General features: G+C 39.0%; 1 protein-coding gene across 1 annotated transcript in view; it reads right to left on the bottom strand.

The window, feature by feature from the left end:
* The window catches only part of UNC80 (unc-80 homolog (C. elegans)), a 230,278-nt gene that overhangs the window by 169,402 nt on the left and 42,453 nt on the right, over positions 1 to 18,423 (bottom strand). The window contains 7 exon segments of the mRNA XM_010861283.1: positions 4,151 to 4,297; positions 9,843 to 10,211; positions 11,284 to 11,552; positions 12,652 to 12,792; positions 13,721 to 13,937; positions 15,937 to 16,071; positions 17,067 to 17,328. Coding sequence (XP_010859585.1) covers positions 4,151 to 4,297; positions 9,843 to 10,211; positions 11,284 to 11,552; positions 12,652 to 12,792; positions 13,721 to 13,937; positions 15,937 to 16,071; positions 17,067 to 17,328 — 1,540 coding nt within the window.

The raw sequence follows: 18,423 nt of genomic DNA, 5'->3' as shown, positions 1-18,423 counted from the left end.
ACACTTCTCATAATATATTGATAGTAGCCTCATGGCTAGTTTAGAGAGTGGTTGTTGGAGAAAATGTATTTATATACCACCCATTACCAAAAGGAAGTGGGTTGACATAATGGAGATTAGTTGATATCTTGCGGAAGACAAGATCATCTTAAAAAAGAATGTCCTTACCAATGGAAAGAAATGGGAAAATGATACTGTGAAATGAAACTGTGGAAAATTCTTAAAGAGATGGGAATACCAAACCACCTGACCTGCCTCCTGAGAAATCTGTATGAAGGTCAAGAAGCAACAGTTAGAACTGGACATAGAACAACAGACTGGTTCCAAATAGGGAAAGGAGTACGTCAAAGCTGTATATTGTCACCCTACTTATTTAACTTATACGCAGAGTACATCAAGAGAAATGCTGGGCTGAATGAAGCACAAGTTGGAATTAAGATTGCTGGAAGAAATATCAATAATCTCAGATATGCAAATGATATCACCTTTATGGTAGAAAGTGAAGAACAACTAAAGAGCCTCTTGATGAAAGTGAAAGAGGAGAGTGAAAAAATTGTCTTAAAACTCAACATTCAGAAAACTAAGATCATGGCATCTGTTCCCATCACTTCATGGCAAATAGATGGGGAAACAGTGAAAACAGTGGCTGACTTTATTTCTGGGGGCTCCAAAATCACTGCAGATGGTGACTGCAGCCATGAAATTAAAAGACACTTGCTCCTTGGAAGAAAAGCTATGACCAACCTAGACAGCATACTAAAAAGCAGAGATATTACTTTTGCCAACAAAGGTCCATCTAGTCAAGGCTGTGGTTTTTCCAGTAGTCACATATGGATGTTAGAATTGGACTATAAAGAAAACTGAGTGCCAAAGAATTGATGCTTCTGAACTGTGGTATTGGAGGAGACTCTTGAGAGTCCCTTGGACTGCAAGGAGATCGAACCAGTCCATCTTAAAGGAAATCAGTCCTGAATATTCAGTGGAAGGACTGATGCTGAAGCTGAAACTCCAATACTTTGGCCACCTGATATGAAGAGCTGACTCATTTGAAAAGACCCTGATGCTGGGAAAGATTGAAGGCAGGAGAAGAAGGGGATGACAGAGGATGAGATGGTTGGATGGCACCACTGACTCAGTGGACCCAAGTTTAAGTAAACTCTGGGAGTTAGTGATGGACAGGGAGAACTGGCGTGCTGTAGTCCATGGGGTCGCAAAGAGTTGGACATGACTGATCGACTGAAGTGAACTAAACTGGGTTGAGGAAGAAAATCTACAATCAAGAAAGAAGAGTTGGCTTAGTAAGGACTAAGAGTGAGGACTTAGTGAGGACTCCATAACCTTAATGGAGAATTTTGGACAACCAGGCAGAAGCAAGGACAGCAATTCATGGGATTTGGGTCCTTAATGGTGGGCCAGAGGATAATTTAAGTTACATCACCATTTTGACAAATCAAGACACAGAGAAAAATTCTTAGAACTCTTGAGAGGAAAAAGATTATAAAAGGCTGAAACTTATAATTAGCAATGGTTTCTTGTTGTGACCTTGTCGTAGTCTTTCCATTTATATCACAAAGTCAGGAGGATTTTTTTTTCCCTTTCATTTTTCCTTTACTAGGTCGAGAAATTGGGTGTTTTTATTCCAGAGGCTACTGGTTGATCAAACCAGTCAATTCTACAGGAAATCAGTCCGGAATATTCATTGGAAGGACTGATGCTGAGGCTCCAACACTTTGGCCACCTGATACGAAGAACTGATTCACTGGAAAAGACCCTGATGCTGGGAAAGATTGAAGGCAGGAGGAGAAGGGGACAAAAGAGGATGACATGGTTGGATGGCATCACCGACTCAATGGACATGAGTCTGAACAAGTTCCGGGAGTTGGTGATGGAGAGGGAAGCCTGTCATGCTGCAGTCCATGGGGTTGCAAAGAGTTGGACACGACTGAGTGACTGAACTGAACTGAATTCCAGAGAGGCTACTGGTTGCTAGATCTCAAGCAATTTTTTTTTCTTATAAAATTAATGCTGCTTGCTATAAAATGAAGTTTTAAAGTACTTCTCTATAAAATACACCAAAAAAGGCATAGTTTCAAATCTCTTCTTTAGAGGCCATTACAATTCAACTGAAAGTCTCAGCAAGGATCAGAATATCAAACTATAAGTATTTTGATTCTGAATGAATATTCTAAACTTCTCCAAGAGATATAAAGAGTGAATTCCATTTCAATAATTTGGGACTACAAGCTAATGATTAAACTATTCTAAGAAACTCCCTGGAATTACTAGGCACTTTGATGAATAGCATTGTGATAATAATTTGGTTTATTAAAAAAATAAAAGTATAGTGGACTTCATCTGGTAGAGGTAAGAAATATTCTTATGCATTAAAAGCTAAGTAACTACTAAAAATCCAATGCCAGATAAATCTGGAAATATTTAGCTTCTTGAATTACACATTCCCAGGGTAGATTTCTCAAATTTCTATCTCATGGACCATGTGTTTACTAAGCATGGATAAGTAAGTATAATCCTGATAAGGAGTATAAAACTGGGCTACAAGAAAATGGAGGTACTGCCATATAAATCAACAGTTGGGAAGGCAAGTAGAAAACTGGATGTCCTGATAGGAAACACTCAGTACTCTTGAGAGAAGAAAACATCGTGACTAAGCAGTAACGATAATCTCTCAAGTGGCTTCTGATCCAACTAGCCCTAACCTTCTCCACGTATAGAAAGACAGGTCCTGATATCAGAACCAATTTATAATTCCAAATACAGCATGATGCTTATTTTTATATTTTGGTATTTCATTTCATAGAATTAGTTTTCTGCATGAGATGTGATGTAATTTTAGCCTTGAAGGCATTTATTCATACTGTGATAGAATAAAAATCAAAGACCCCAAATCATAAACATATATGCAAAGATGGAGGTAATGTCAGCTTCTACTGCCTTATTATTTATTATTTTGATTTCTTAAAATTTGGGGCCCCAAAATCTAGATCTTGGTCAAAGTTTTCAAGTTTCAGAATTTAGAGAAAGTAATTACTATGAATAACCCCCCCCCACATACAAATAATAAACTAATATGACACAATAGAATAGAAAAGAAAGAGAATGATATATAAATGGGTAGGTAGGTAGATGACAGATTAAGAAAGAAAGCCAGCATGCTGATACTGTGTGAACATTTCATGACAAAACCTAATACCAAAGAAAAATGGCTGGCATTGGATTTTGACATGACCCTAAAACTCTGCTAAGATATGCCAAAGGGTTTCCTAGACTCAAATTTGCATCAAACTCTTATTTGTCGGGGACTATTTTCTTATGATTTCAGTTCAAAATATGTATGAGGCAACTGTTCCAGCTTGAAGTTGTTGTAGAGGTGGGTTATCGCCAAAGTCTGAAGGGAAAAGTAGTCATCAGCAGAGGCAAGTGAAAATGAGCTAGAGTTACATTTCCATGTTCCATTACAAGAATTATTTTTTGCAAACCTCAGGGCAGAGTTTCAAGTTTCACACAGTTCAAAGGGATGTGCTTGTAAATATTGGGTTGGCCAAAAGAGTTCATTTGAATTTTCCTTACGGTGTTATGAAAAAATCTGAAGGAAATTTTTGTCCAACCCAATATTTAGCAGTCAAGGTTCATTGTCAAACACAGCAGCCAGAAAATGGTTACTTTTGTAGTCCTGTTTTGTCCCAATAAGGGCCATTTTCCATATCTAAAAACAACAAACTTAATCTGAAAGGTGGATCCCTTTTTCTAATATAAAATATGCTTCCATAGTACCCAGGCAGGTGATTAAAAAACCATTTGTCACAGACCATCAGAAGTTTGCTAAATATATTCATTTTTGCAATGTTCTTTCAAACGATAATTCATGTTCCAATTATACATCCTTTTACCAACTGGGAGTTGGCCTGCCCTAGGCAGGAGGCAGAAGTTATTTTCCCAATTAAACTTTCCTAAGCCTGGGTTTTAGATGTCTTGAGATTATCTTGTGGGAATTCTCCCACCTTATGACAGCATTAATTACCCTCACAAAATATTTTTTCAGGGAACACTGACCCTCATTGTCAAAGGACTCATTCTTAATTTGAAAGGAGGGAAGAGGAAGAGGAAATGGAATCTACTTTAATTCTCTTACATTCTCCCGGAATACCTGGTGTCTCAGACGATCTCCAGAGAGCCCTCGGTGTCCTTCTCCACAACCATAGGCACATCCCAGGGACTTCACGATTTTGATGAGCATGGTTAGAGCAAGCCTATGGTTGCTTACAGGTATACTTTCATCCTAGCACCCAGAATGAGAGAGAGGATGCTGTTTATTTAGTTACTTAGATTCTTTTGCTACCGAGACTCTATTTTATTATTAAACCAAGTTTATATGTTTTACAGTGAGCCCCTGCAGTTTGGGAAATAAAATTGTCATGAGCTCAACAGGCAGGTTAATTTTTTAGAAAATCTAGAACATGATTTACAAGAAAGAAAAATATTTGAATACCCTCTAGTGCTACAGGATATGGATGTAGACCTCTTCAGTAGAAGACATGCTTTCATATGCTTGACAGGTGATCAGAATGACTGTCTAGAGAGAGACAGTGTGGACTATCAATGATGAAGGCAAACAGCTTTTTCCAGAAGGTACCTTTACCAGCAGTTTCCCGATAGTATCACTAGGCAAGGATTTTTGCTAAATTTCTGGAACTGATCAAAGTCTGAAACTTTGAAATCATGTGGCATTTTCTGACATTTTCGAAGGATTTTTTTTTTTTTGCTTTTGCTGTATTGTAATACTCATGTATAAACAAAGTGAGAATAAAAAATTTTTTGCAAATATTCAGCATGGGTTCTTCATTTGAGGTTAAATAGGAAGTCCCCCTGAGATGAACTGTTATTATCCTCTCTTTTGACTCATGTAATCCTTGCTTTAAGTGAAGAACATAGCTTCCAGAAAATCCTTGAATTGTTTCCAAAGAAGCATAAGGAAGCTGTTGCTAAGAAATGATGCAGATCTGCACCATAACCTTCAGGAAGCTTCAACCTTCCTCGGTCCTTCTAGTGACTCTCTGTTGTCAGCACAGCCACCTGAGAGCCCAGCTAGCGCTCCTTAATTGCACATGACATTAGATAAATGAATGAATCTCTTTGTGCTTTAGTTTCCCCACTTGTGAATTGAGAATCTTAATAGCTTCCCTTCCTACTTCATCAGTTTACTGTGACAAATATAAAATAATGAATAGGCCTTGATCTGTAAATTGTGAAGGGCTTTTCCATAGTCATATGCTCAGGTTGATACATAAACTTTGGGGCCATCCACATAGAAAGAATACTCAAATGCAGGGAGGGTGTGTCAGATATGAGAGTTATCTAGACATCATGTGCTGTTCATTATGTGACGAGACACTCTCTCTGCTCCCCTAATGTTATGTAATTGGGTCATTTTTTTTTTCTAACCAAAGCCTCAGGTAGTGGCTGTGATGCCCAGAAACACCTCCCTTCAGAACTGAACATTCATTCTCTGAGCTGCTGTAAGTATTTAGTTCAGTTCAGTTCAGTCGCTCAGTCGTGTCCAACTCTTTCCGACCCCATGAACCGCAGCACACCAGACCTCCCTGTCCATCAACAACTCCTGGAGTTTACCAAAACTCATGTCCATTGAGTCGGTGATGCCATCCAACCATCTCATCCTCTGTCATCCCCTTCTCTTCCAGCCATGAATCAAGGCTGGAAGTATTGATGGCTGATAACTCAGGTGAGTTCTTCTTCAGGTATTGCCCTTAGCTAAAGAGATGGGCCTTGACCCACATTATGCTCTCCTCCTGGAAGCAATCCACCTCCAATGATTGGTCAAGGGTATAAAGAGGGCTAGGAGGGAGGTCATGGAATAAGGTGGGCTCCCTTACTTTACCCAGGGATTACTTTGAAGAACCATCCCAACTCTGGTGCTCCCTGTGTGAGGGACTGAAGTCTCTGTTACAACTACATTGCAATTCAGCTTCTCTCTTGGCTCCATCCTGCTTCTTTTACATTTCACAGACGTCAATTCTGAGTGGACACCCCATCAAACCTCCTGCACACATCTCTTTGTCCGAGTCTGCTTCTTGGGAACTCTGCAGCTCAGATGCTTACAAATGGAAGACTCAAACATACATATATATATATATATATATATATATATATATATATACACACATACATAGAACATACATACATTTATTTATTTATATGTACATATATTCACCAGTGGCTTCCCTGGTGGTTCAGAGGGTAAAGAAACTGCCTGTCAATGCAGGAGACCCAGGTTCAATCCCTGGGTCAGGAAGATCCCCAAGAAAAGGGAATGGCAACCCACTCCAGTGTTCTTGCCTGGAGAATCCCATGGACAGAGGAGCCTGGCAGGCTATAGTCCATGGGGTCACAAAAAGTCCAACATGACTGAGCATGACTGGTGTAGGAATTGGTGAATTCCTTCACCAATTCATAAATCTTTTAAGTTTAAATTAAAATCTTAGCTCCATAACCTTGGGCAAGCTACTTAACACCCTACGCCTCACAGAAGGGGGAATCATAAAATATCCGTCTCACAGAGTTTGTGAGGCAAAACAAGTAAGGTGCATAATAATAGCAAAACCAGTGTTAATGATTATTTCTAGGTGTGCTGTGCTTAGTCAGTTGTGTCCAACTCTTTGCAACTCCATGGACTATAGCCCACCAGGCTTCTCTGTCCAAGGGATTCTCCAGGCAAGAATACTGGAGTAGGTTGCCATGCCCTCCCTCCAGGGAATCTTCCCAACCCAGGGATCGAACCTGAGTCTTTCACATTGAGGTGGATTCTTTACAAGCTGAGCTACTAGGGAAGCCCATTTCTAGGTGTGGGGCACTGCTATCCTTTGGGGCAACTTTGTGCAAGTTAGAAAAGGCACTATTCTGGGAGGATGAATTAGAAAAAGTGAGTAGTAGGCACCTTCTACTAAAAGGTGCCTCTTAGTAGAAGCAGCCTTGACTGTCCCTGATTTCAGTCCTGCCTGGCCTCTTTAGCAGAGAGCTCTTGTAGAGTACACAGCCTGTGTGGCCAGAGGCAGTTGTGCCTCAGAAAAGGTCACCCTGGGGAAGAGCTGATTTGGAAGATTGATTTATGAACATTCAAAAACTATTAAATGTTCCTTAAAAAAATTCCTAGCTCCCAAAGCTTTTTGTAAATATCTATTTGTATTTCTTTGGATCTTCAGATGTCCTTGGGATTTCAGCTCCTTCAGAAGGAGACATTCAGAAAGATGTAGCATGTTATAGGCAGAAATCAGGACACATATTAAATAACATTTCAAGTTCTAAGTACTCGTTTGCAGCAAATATAGAAATAGAAATTAGATCTTCTTTTCTGAATTAATCAATTCCCCCATGCTTCTGGTATTACTAGGTTGCAAAATTAGATAAACTCCCAGTTCCACTGAAAATAACAGATGGGTTGGAGGCAGAGCAGACCTGTGTGAATCACAAGTACAATGCACTTGACCTACGTTCCGGTACAGTTTTATAAATTCTCTGCATTACAAAGGATATTATTTTGCAGAACTAAGTACAGAACATTTGCATCTTTTGTAGTTGTTTTGGAGAACACATAATCTGACTTTGTAAAACCCCATCCTAATCAAAAGTAACTAGTCAAGGTGACATTTATATTATCAAGTTTCTAGTGTTCATAATATCTATATATTACATATAATATCTAGATTACATACAATAGATTTATATTTATATAATATAATAGATTAATAATATCTAGATTATATATAATATCTAGATAGGCAAGACATTTGTAGCTCTCTAATAAAAAATTAGATGTGAATACTAGTTGGGTGTAATTTTAGAACTAAAACAAAACCCAAACAGAAACAAAATACTATATTTCAAATCCTCAATAAACATAACAAGGGATCAAACCTATATCTCATGTCTCCTTCACTGGCAGGCCTGTTCTTCACCACTAGCACCACCTGGGAAGCCCCAAACATAGCAAAGCCTCATCAATTTAGCATATATCTAAGTTTTACTGACAGATCAGATCAGATCAGTCGCTCAGTTGTGTCCGACTCTTTGCGACCCCATGAATCGCAGCACGCCAGGCCTCCCTGTCCAACACCAACTCCCGGAGTCCACTCAGACTCATGTCCATGGAGTCAGTGATGCCATCCAGCCATCTCATCCTCTGTCGTCCCCTTCTCCTCTTGCCCCCAATCCCTCCCAGCATCAGAGTCTTTTCCAATAAGTCAACTCTTTGCATGAGGTGGCCAAAGTACTGGAGTTTCACCTTTAGCATCATTCCTTCCAAAGAAATCCTTATCAAAATTTGACAACTTTTATTTTTCCTATTTTCCCTTGAATTTTGCAACAAAATGACATAGTTCTATCTATCGTCTCTTTGAGTTGCCACCTAGATTGACAGGTAAAACAATTTTAAATTAAGAATCTTACTGTTTGCTGTGTTTATAAATGTGGTCCTTATACTTTGTATTTATTTACTAATTCCTACATAACTTTTGACTGAAAAATCCCTTAGATCTTAGGATCCAAGTTCAAATCCCGTGTGATTAATATCAACATTTTGATAATTTTCATCTACAATGAGATCTGAGGACCCTTGAATCGTCCTCAGTGATGTTTGAGAATGTAAAAGTTGGAAACATCAAATACCAGAAGATTCTATTAGAATTGGAAGATATATAAATATGAGTGAGGCAGTAGAAGAAATCCTAAAGGAAAAGTTAGGTTCGAGAACCTAAGAATACTGGGGCGGGAATTATTGGATGAGAGTCCGCAAATATTGGGAAAAATGAGAATAGACCATGAGGAAAGAAACATGATAAATGCAAATTAAACAGGCATGATGTAGGACTAGAGAGAGAAGAAGGGGGAAAAAAAGAAGAAGGAACACTGCACACCTTCAGCTGTAAAAACCTGATACCCCACAAAAAATCAACAATTTACATTTAAGATAATATGTAGGTAATAGAACTCTGCACCGTGAAATCTTACACATGTAAACACTTGGCCTGATGTGTAGATCGTCACCTGTTAGAGATTCAAATCTCTTCTTTGATTTCAATTACTTAGTATTTTCCAACTAAGATCTCAAATTGAAATAGCATAAATTATATCAATATAGCTGCAGTAATTCTTCTTTAAAATTCAAATTAGAAAACTAATTACTGATGTTAAGCACTGAAATCATAAATCAGGTGTTGTCAAGTCAAAGGAAGTTAAATTCAGAAACAATAACTAATGAGAATGATAAAGACCCCTGGGTGTGACACACCGAGCTGTAAGAGGACAAAGACTAGTCTTCTAAACTCATACCAGCAAATCAACGTACTAAATAAAAATTCCCCCTTTTCTTCTCTTTAACTGTGACTGAAGCACGCTACCTAAAAATGCGTTCCTTAAATCAAGAGAAAGAACTTAATGTTTTTCAGAAAAATTATTCTGCTTATTAGAGGCTTTCAGATGGATCAGCAGTAAAGAATCTGCCTGCAATGCTGGAGATACAGGAGATGTGCATTCAATTCCTGGATCTGGGAGATCCCCAGGAGGAGGGCATGGCACCCCACACCAGTATTCTTGTCTGGAGAATCCCATGAACAGAGGAGCCTGGTGGGCTATAGTCCATAAGGTTGCAAAGAGCTGGACATGACGGAAGTGACTGAGCATGCATGCATGCATACTGCTTATTATGGACTAGTGACTAGTGGCTATTGAGCCAACAGATTGCTGGCAAGCAAAAATATGGAAAGAAATCAGAATGACATTTCATGAGTATGCAAAAGCTGGTTCATTCATACCTTGTCTTGGTTCTTATCATTCTTCTCATAGGGGCCACCTCCTCCTCCATCACCTCCTCCTCCATCACCTCCTCCTCCTCCTCCATCACCTCCTCCTCCTTCATCTCCTCCACCATCTCCAGCTCCACTCACTGTAGGGCCCCCAAATCCACAGGTGGAACCTCCAGACACTCCTTTGAATTGGAAAGTTCCCTCACTTGGTCTTTTTTCTACAGTTCCATTTTCCTTGTTTTCACTCTTCTTTCTGTTCTTCTCTACACAGGGCACCACACCGAGCTGAAGCAAGCATTCCACAATGTTCAGTGCCACATCGCATATGCGAGAACTGATGTCATGGTTAAGGACAAGATAAACGGCCTTCAGAACCACCTGGGGGAAGACAAAAGTAATCAGAGGGTGATTAAGTTACTTGAATTACCTCTTCCTAAATAGATTTGGCTCTTCCATTTATTGCATTTCCTTTGGCTGTTCTATGCACATAAGTATAAATAATTCAGGTAATTTTCAGATGATCTTATTATGCTGCATTGGAACCTTGTATATGTGCTTAATCAACAAATCACCCGAGGAATTAAAAATGTATAAGTGTGTTATCTCATTTAAGGACTCTAAAGTTGCCATAATATGGACAGTTAATGGAGATAACAAAGCATAATGGATTAATGGGAGAGCAATTACTTGCCCAAATGAAAACCTGCTCAACTGATTTCTAAAATCAAAGTGTTTTAATCCTCTGCCAATAATCCTTTCCACTAATAACTGGTGAAGAGCAAAGGTTTCCTTAGACATATAATAGAAGAACATTTGCAATTGCATCATTATTTACATTTAATTTTAAATGCAAAATATTTGCATGTTTAAATTATGTCTTTCTACTGATTTTAATATGTTAAATTATTTGCTGAGCCAGGTTCCCTAATGTGAAATTAAAAAAATTGTGTGAAATATATTTGTAAAATATAACAACACTTTCATTTGCTAATAACTATAATCAAAACAGGCATTCTTGAGAATGCAGGTTTAAATGTTTTAATGGACTTCTATTCATTCTCTCTTGCTGTTTGGGTGGTTTATAGTTATGTTGCTTATATAACAAAAGAAAACAAGCAGAATTTTTTACTACCGGTCTAGAAAATGAGGGACTTAGCAAACACAAATACACAGATATTTACTAAGTGTATTCAGGATTCACTAACGTTTTTCAATTATAAAAATATTCTAATATCAGATCGAATCTAAAGTGAAGCTCAAAAAAAAGAAAAGGTACATCTAAGATGGGTGATACACTCGTAAAAGGTTTTTTCTTTTTTAAGTGTAGCTTTTTCATTTAAAGACTCAACATTTCTAAGAACTTATATGTCCATTTTACCCAACACTGTAAAAACTGGACCAAAGATTCAATATCTTTTGCGCTTCAGTAAGAAAAATTCTTGCTCCGTACAGAAAGATCAAGCATGCCATTCTTGTGGACAAAGTTATTGGTCCCATCAATATGTTCTGTGTCTTCCAAGTAGCTGTAGTTTATGCAGGAGTCTGTGAGGCTTCGAGGCAGATTTGCACACGCCAGGGGTTCGTGTGGCATCTCAGGGATGGGCACCTGGTTGCAGAGCTTCCGCATATGCTCGCTGAAAAAGTCTGCATAGCCGACGTTGAACGATGCCAACGTGGTATTGAAGGTTGCAACTGTAATAGTGGAGATCTGAGATCGCACTAGAAAAAGGAAAGCAATGTTTTACTTCTCCCATATGAACCTACAAGATCATGTTAGACACTTAACCTACTATTTAAATCACGACCACAATCACAGCTATAGCATATATTTGATGGAGAGTCTCAGGGCTATTGTCAGCTCCCATGGTGTTAAGTCATGTATAATAATATCTGACAAACAATGAAGGCTATAGAAAATGTGAATTCTTAACTGGCTTTCTTGAGACCCAGGATAGAATTTTTTTGCCTAACTGGTGCTTTTTATGCAGTTAGAAGATAGACCCTATTGGTTAGTTACACAGTGTTGTGCTCAGTCGCTTCAGTTGTGTCTGAATCTTTGCGACCCCATGAACTGGGGCCCACCAGGCTCCTCTGTCCATGGGATTATCCAGGCAAGAATATTGGAGTGGGTTGCCATTTCCTTCTCCAATAGTTAAACTAATTTGGTTGAAATATTTCCCCACAAGTTTGTAGCTGTGAAAATATTTGGTTTTATTTAATATATTGAGGCAACAGAAAGATTCTTTTTTCTCTTCTGCTTAAGAATTATGGAACATAAATTTGTGGTGGTAACTAACAAATGTCATCAAGTACTTGAAGTACAGTCCAGGAAAAAGAGGGACTAAATTTATACTCATAGGTTGAGAAGAGCACAGATTAAGAACCCATCTTGGATTTCATCCAGAGGCACACATTTGCTCCACATAAAGCACAGAATAGCAGCTGTCTGGAAAGGGAATCAGTGACCTTAGAAGGTAGGGACTTTCCTCCCCTGAAGATGGACAAGCCCTTCAGAGGGATGTGACAGATGTCCTAGAAGTCTTTCCTGTAGGTCAATGCTCTTGTGAAAACAAATATAGAATGGGTTGCCCTTGTTTTCCCTCTGAGAGGTATGGTGTTCACAGTGTGCTATCCCATAGCTCTTGCTACTAAGGAAATTTTAAGAACAGCTCACAAATAATCCAGCCATAAAATACACAAATGCAAGTTTTCAAAAAGCACATGGAGCCAGATTACAATGAAGATGGAACATGGAGAAAAAACAGGAAACAGGAAAAGAAACCTGAAGTCCCGCCTGCAGGGGCCGCCTCCGACCCACCTTCCTTGACGATGTTCTCCCCGTGGCTGTTGGAGTGGTCTGGCGGATCACTCACCAGCGTGTGATGAGAATGGGAGTGCCTGGCGCTCAGGCTCTCCATCTCAGTGGCCGCGTCGGAACTGCCCCGCCGGGTAAATTTCCCTGAGAAGGACGAGAACCACAAGAAGGTTAGAAAATCTGAAAGATGTTCTGCCAAAGGACGGCAGTGACAGTCAGCGGGTATTAGGAACTCTGCAAGGCACAGCTGACTAGCAGGAATTAAATCTCCCTTGGGAACATTCAGGGTTGAGATGACTGATGAAGCTGCCTGTGAGAAGGTCAGCCCCAATCTAAGCCAAATGTCAGAAACCATCTGTTAGGCCCCCGCTAGTTGTCATCTCTTGATTTTAAGCTGGTCTTAATATGACATCCAGAAAAAAAAAAACAACAAAAAACCCTCCCTTTTCTCTTCTTTACATCTTCTTTTTTTAATAGCTGAGTGAAAGAAAAGTCTGTCTTTGGATTCACAAAGTTAATGCACAGAGCCCTCTAAGGCCATGTTTCCATGTCTAGAATGATATACTGCTGTGAACAGGCTTGCAGTTGCCAAGAGGAAGGCAGGGTAGGGGAGGAAAGTAATGGGAGTTTGGGATTAGCAGAGGCAAATTATTATATATAGGATGAATAAACAACAAGGTCATACTGGATAGTACAGGGAACTCTAATCAATATCATGTGAAAAGAATATGAAATATCAAAAGAATATGAAAAAATATATATAAATACATATATATAACTTTTAACGTGATATTATATATAAATTGTACTTCAATAAAATTTAAAGAATCATTGTATAGGATGATTAGAAATAGAGCTGTCTAATTATACAGGATTCTTGCATAATTCAATTATTTCCATTTCTTTGTCTATGAAGACACAGCATTATTTGGGTCCTGGGGAGGTTGTATTTGGGCCCAGATTTCTCGACTAAACTGTGGAGAAAGGTACAGATTTCCCTGGGAGCCCTAGATCCAGATTTCTAAACAGGTCAAAGAAGCTCTGCCCTACTTTCGAAGGTCCTTGTAGTCACCTAAAATGGTGGTTTGCCAGCCTCCTTTTTCCATGCCTCGTCTGTCTTCTCCGAGCCCAGAGAAACTTCCAAAGGAGAACGTGCTACGAGTTGGGGACACATCCAGGTGATCCTCGTGCAGCAGGAATGGCACTCCCATTCTCCGAGGCCGCCTCTTCCCCGTGTGGTGGAATGGGATGGAACCTTTCCTCTCTCTGTCTTCTTTGCGGCTCTTGAACTACAGGGGTAAGAGATGAAGGTCAGGCACGGGGCAAAGGCAAGGTTGCCATTTGTTTCCCAAAGGGTTGGAGCAAAATTCAGGAAATGTTCCAGGAAAAGGAGACCCAGAAAGTCACCAAATGTCATCCAGAAGAGACAAGAGAAATTTCCACAATGTGCAAAGCAGTGAAAGAAATTAAGAAAAAGATAACATATTTCCTAGGTTTTTCTGCCGGGTTGGGCTTGAGGAATGTTTCTCCAAGTGTGGTCCCTGGACCAGCATCAGTGCCTGGGAAATTGTCAGAAATGCAGAGTCTCAGGTTCAACTCCAGACATACTAGATCAGAAAGCCAAAAGGGGAGGGCCAGCAATGTTTAACAAGTCCTGCAGGTGATCCTGACGCTTGGTAAAACTTGAGAAACCCTGGGTTAGTATATAGGAGCCCTGAGTCATCACAAAGACCAATCAGTCTTTTTCTACTCCACTTTTCAAGACAGATCCATTGTTTCAGCCAAATGACTTCAGATGCACACCTCTGTTCATAGGAGAGGCAAAGAAGATGCAGGATATGCATTGGTACAACCCTATGACCTATCAATCAAAGAAATTCAAGATCTAGTGTATCTAAGAGTTTAGAATTGCCTCAAGTTTTTAAAATATATTAATGTCTGGGCTAATCTTCAGCAATTGTGACTTCATAGATCCAGGGTCAGGCCTGGGCCCTTGATTTATTAAAAGTTCTGCAGAGATTCTCATATGCAATCAGAACTGAAAACCTCTTTTCTCCCCACTGATTAACATGTTTAGAAAAACTACAGCATTTGTCTTTTACTGAATTATCAATGTTGCATAGCAAACTCTGAGCTTATAGATAGGTTGGTAATTCTGTATTCTTCATTGACACAAACTAGTCATTTTGCAAAAGAAAAAAATAAGCCACCACACATACATTATCTTACACATATTATTTTCTATTTGATTAGCTCCATTTGCTTATAAAAAAGAGAGGAGAAGAGTGGATTAATAAGAGCATGAAATATTTAGTTAGAAGACCTAGTTCTGAGGTTGGACTCAACCTTTCTAAAACTATCTAAAGTTTCTAAGGTGCAGTCTTATTTCTATTTTATTGTTGAAAATAACAGTTAACATTTATTGAGTACCTGCTAAGTACTAGGCCCAATAAAGACTCTACACACATAATCTCAATTATCATAAACTTTTGAGGTAAGTATATTATGTACCCATTTATAAATGAAGAAACCAATATCATTTGGCCAGTATCACATGGGTAGAAAATGGTAGGAGTGGAATTTGAACCAATCAACTGACTCCCAAGTCAGTTTATTTACACAAAGACTCAACCTTTAATTTCCCAGTTTTAGTGTTCTAGATTCTTGTGGATGTGCAATAAATGTTTGCTGAATGGAAACCTACACTGTCACTCACAAAGAGAAATGACGGTAGTAAAGTTAGAGGTCAGTTATAAGGATTTACTACGTTATCACAAAGCTTGGTTTTTCTATTGCCTTAAAATTTTTAAGAGATGACTTCAAGAATGAATGTTCTATGATGATCCCATTACTCTAAGAACTGCAATGAGACTCAGGTTCTTAGGTGCAAATTGTGGAGAATAAAAGTCTCATTGGATTAAATAAGAATTATTTATATGATCTCATGCTTGGTAGAATGAGGTGAGCTATACAAATGCACGATACCATCACTGCTACCACAACTATCTCCATGACCACACTACTAGAAGCACTTTACACATATTATCAGGATTGAGCTCTGTAACAACCCCACATAATGTGTAAAATGCGAAGCACTCACGCACAAGGAGGAAATGTGAAAGGTCATGCTGCCCAAGGTCATACCGCAAGTCAGCGCTATAACTGGGAGTGGACCTCTATTCTGAGGTCCCTTCCTCAACCCACCTGACTCAGCTGCACAATCAGAAACATTTCATGCCCTACTGTTTTTTTTTGTTGATTTTTTTTTTTTTAAGTGGTTCTACTCACCTTCTTAAAAATGTTCATGCCAAGATCTGAAGAAAGATCTGGGATGGCAGACCTGCGTAGATTCGTCAATGAAACCTTGGAAAAGGCTTCAGGACTGAGAGATTTTTCCTCTTCATTACATTTCATGGTGAGATCCTTAATAGACAATAAAAATAGATTAATGGTCAAGGACTTAGAGATATATTTCATATTACAATAGAGATATGTTTCATATTAATTGTAACTTCTCTTTGGAGATTTCAACAGTGAGACCACAAAGTTCCAGATTTAGGAAAGCCAAGAAAATAAGAAGGGAGTAGGTATTTCTTTTTCTATTTAAAATATGTGTTTTTCCATTTAATGATTCACCAGAGGAGATATTCACTCTGGGCAAAATCATCTATTACTAAAACAGAACATATTTCCTTTTCATTCTGATATCACTCCTGTTTATTTTCAGAATATGCAGACATATTTCAGATATAGCCAATTCACATTTCAATAAACTCAAACAACTGCAACACATTGCAGATCATACTTTACATATTTAACATGTTGAAAAAGAGAACAAGTGTTTAAGCTGCTATTGGTACTTTCATTTATCAAAAAGTGATTTTCATGGGGATGTCATCAGGACATATTCAGTTTATTCCTTCAAACATCTATAATAAACAGCAAGACTATATATCAAAAACCAATATTGTGAAAGGTGACACTGAGGCACAGGAAAATTTTGAGCTATGCAAAGGAGGTTAAATCATATTCAGTAAAACACCAGTGTCACGTGCTTTATAATATTGGTAATTGACAGTTATATACAAAAACTCTTTATTAACTAGCACTTTAATTAGCCAGAAGACCCATATTCCATTATTATGGATCAACAGAAGCTTGCTCTAGATTAGTGTGTGTAAGAGGCATTTAGAAAGCACTTCTTTGGCTGGTAAATTAAATGCAAAATGGAATTTTGCAAAATAGAACAGCCAAATGCTCCAGTAGTAAAAGATGGAAAGGAAAGGATAATAGTATCAGGGGAACCCACCAACCAAACAGTCGGCAATGGTATAAATAAGAGCTGGATGCACAGGAAAAAAGACTCTGTTATGGCAAAGCTGTTTGTTGAAAAAACAATGGACCCGAGATGCTCTTACTTGGGTTTTATGTGTGTTCACTAGTGAGGGAGCTGCTGCCACCATGGAGCTACTCCTTGGTCTGGGCAGGAGAGGAATATCTGGCTCTGGGGGCTTTTCTGGCTTCTCTTCCAACATGTGTCTCAGTCTTTGTAGATAGTACATCAGAGACCACTGAGTGCCTTCTTCAGACCAGTGCGGCTGGAGTAGGCAGCGAAGAACAGCAACATCAAAGTAGGTGGCATAGCGGGACCTTTGGCATGGAGGTATCACGAGAGAGACCCTGTTTCCAATGGCAGAAAGCACATGGTTAATACTAGAAGTCATACATTCCAAGCGGTAAGAATCACCCACCAAACGCTGCCAGCCATAGTAAAAAAAAAATAGAGTATAATAAAAAGCATGATACAGGCTTTGTTATGAGATCCTTGGGTCCCTGTGGAAGCCTTATACTGTGCAGGGCTGGATGCATTGCAGGCGACTCGGTCCTCAAGCAAAAACCCAATAAAGAAAATTAATGACACCATCATGTAGCAGATGGCATAAATTATAATGGGTCTTTCAGGATACCAGAATCTTATCACATCAATCAAAAAAGCTAAAAAAGTAAACAACGTGGCAGAAAGGCAAATGACTGAAATCAATCCTATGAAATACAGAGCAAATGAAAGCTCTTCTCTCCTAAAGTACATATTTGGACAAGGAGGTGAACAATCACGCATGTGCAAAAAGCAACAGCCAAGATCAGGATCAATTTTCAACTCTCAGGGACACCAAAAGCCAGAGTCCCTCTGCGCTGCCACTGAGGCTCCTTCAGTAGGATCGCCAGCTAAATTCAGGTCCACCAGCTGAGGACACGGTCACCACAATCTGGGAACCTCCATTGCTAAAGCTGCCATCTGTTGGTCATAATGATTCAGAAGATTGGGCATGAAGGCAGTGTTATAAGGCACATCTTGGCACATCCTCAGGGTAATAGGCTCAAAGAAAACAAACTGTGCCCATCAATATAGCCCACAAATATAGTCATGGGCCACAAATAGAAGACGATCCAACTCATAGCCATGCTTTCTCGATTGAATGAGATTCAGATGATCAGGCCTACTCAATATGTATTTTAGATCTTTGTACACCTGCAGGTCTCAGCTTGAAAGTACTTCTTCTATCTTACTATTAAGTTCTTCAAACAGAATTATTCTTTGCACCGTCAGAGGTTTGTTAGCTTGGTCTCACAAAAGGCATTTGTTTTCAGTTTCACAATATGGAAAAATGACATCATCTTGCTTCTTCTTTTCATTTTATTACATTGGGCACCATTTGGCCAATGTGTCAAGTTGATCAACCACATTCCCAAACAACAGATTTCATCTTAGGAGAA

Source organism: Bison bison, unplaced genomic scaffold, assembly GCF_000754665.1.
Source record: "Bison bison bison isolate TAMUID 2011002044 unplaced genomic scaffold, Bison_UMD1.0 scf7180017864471, whole genome shotgun sequence".
In the NCBI taxonomy this organism is placed as follows: domain Eukaryota; kingdom Metazoa; phylum Chordata; class Mammalia; order Artiodactyla; family Bovidae; genus Bison; species Bison bison.
The sequence above is the reverse complement of the archived record's forward strand: the minus strand, read 5'-3'. Positions and strand labels throughout refer to the sequence as shown.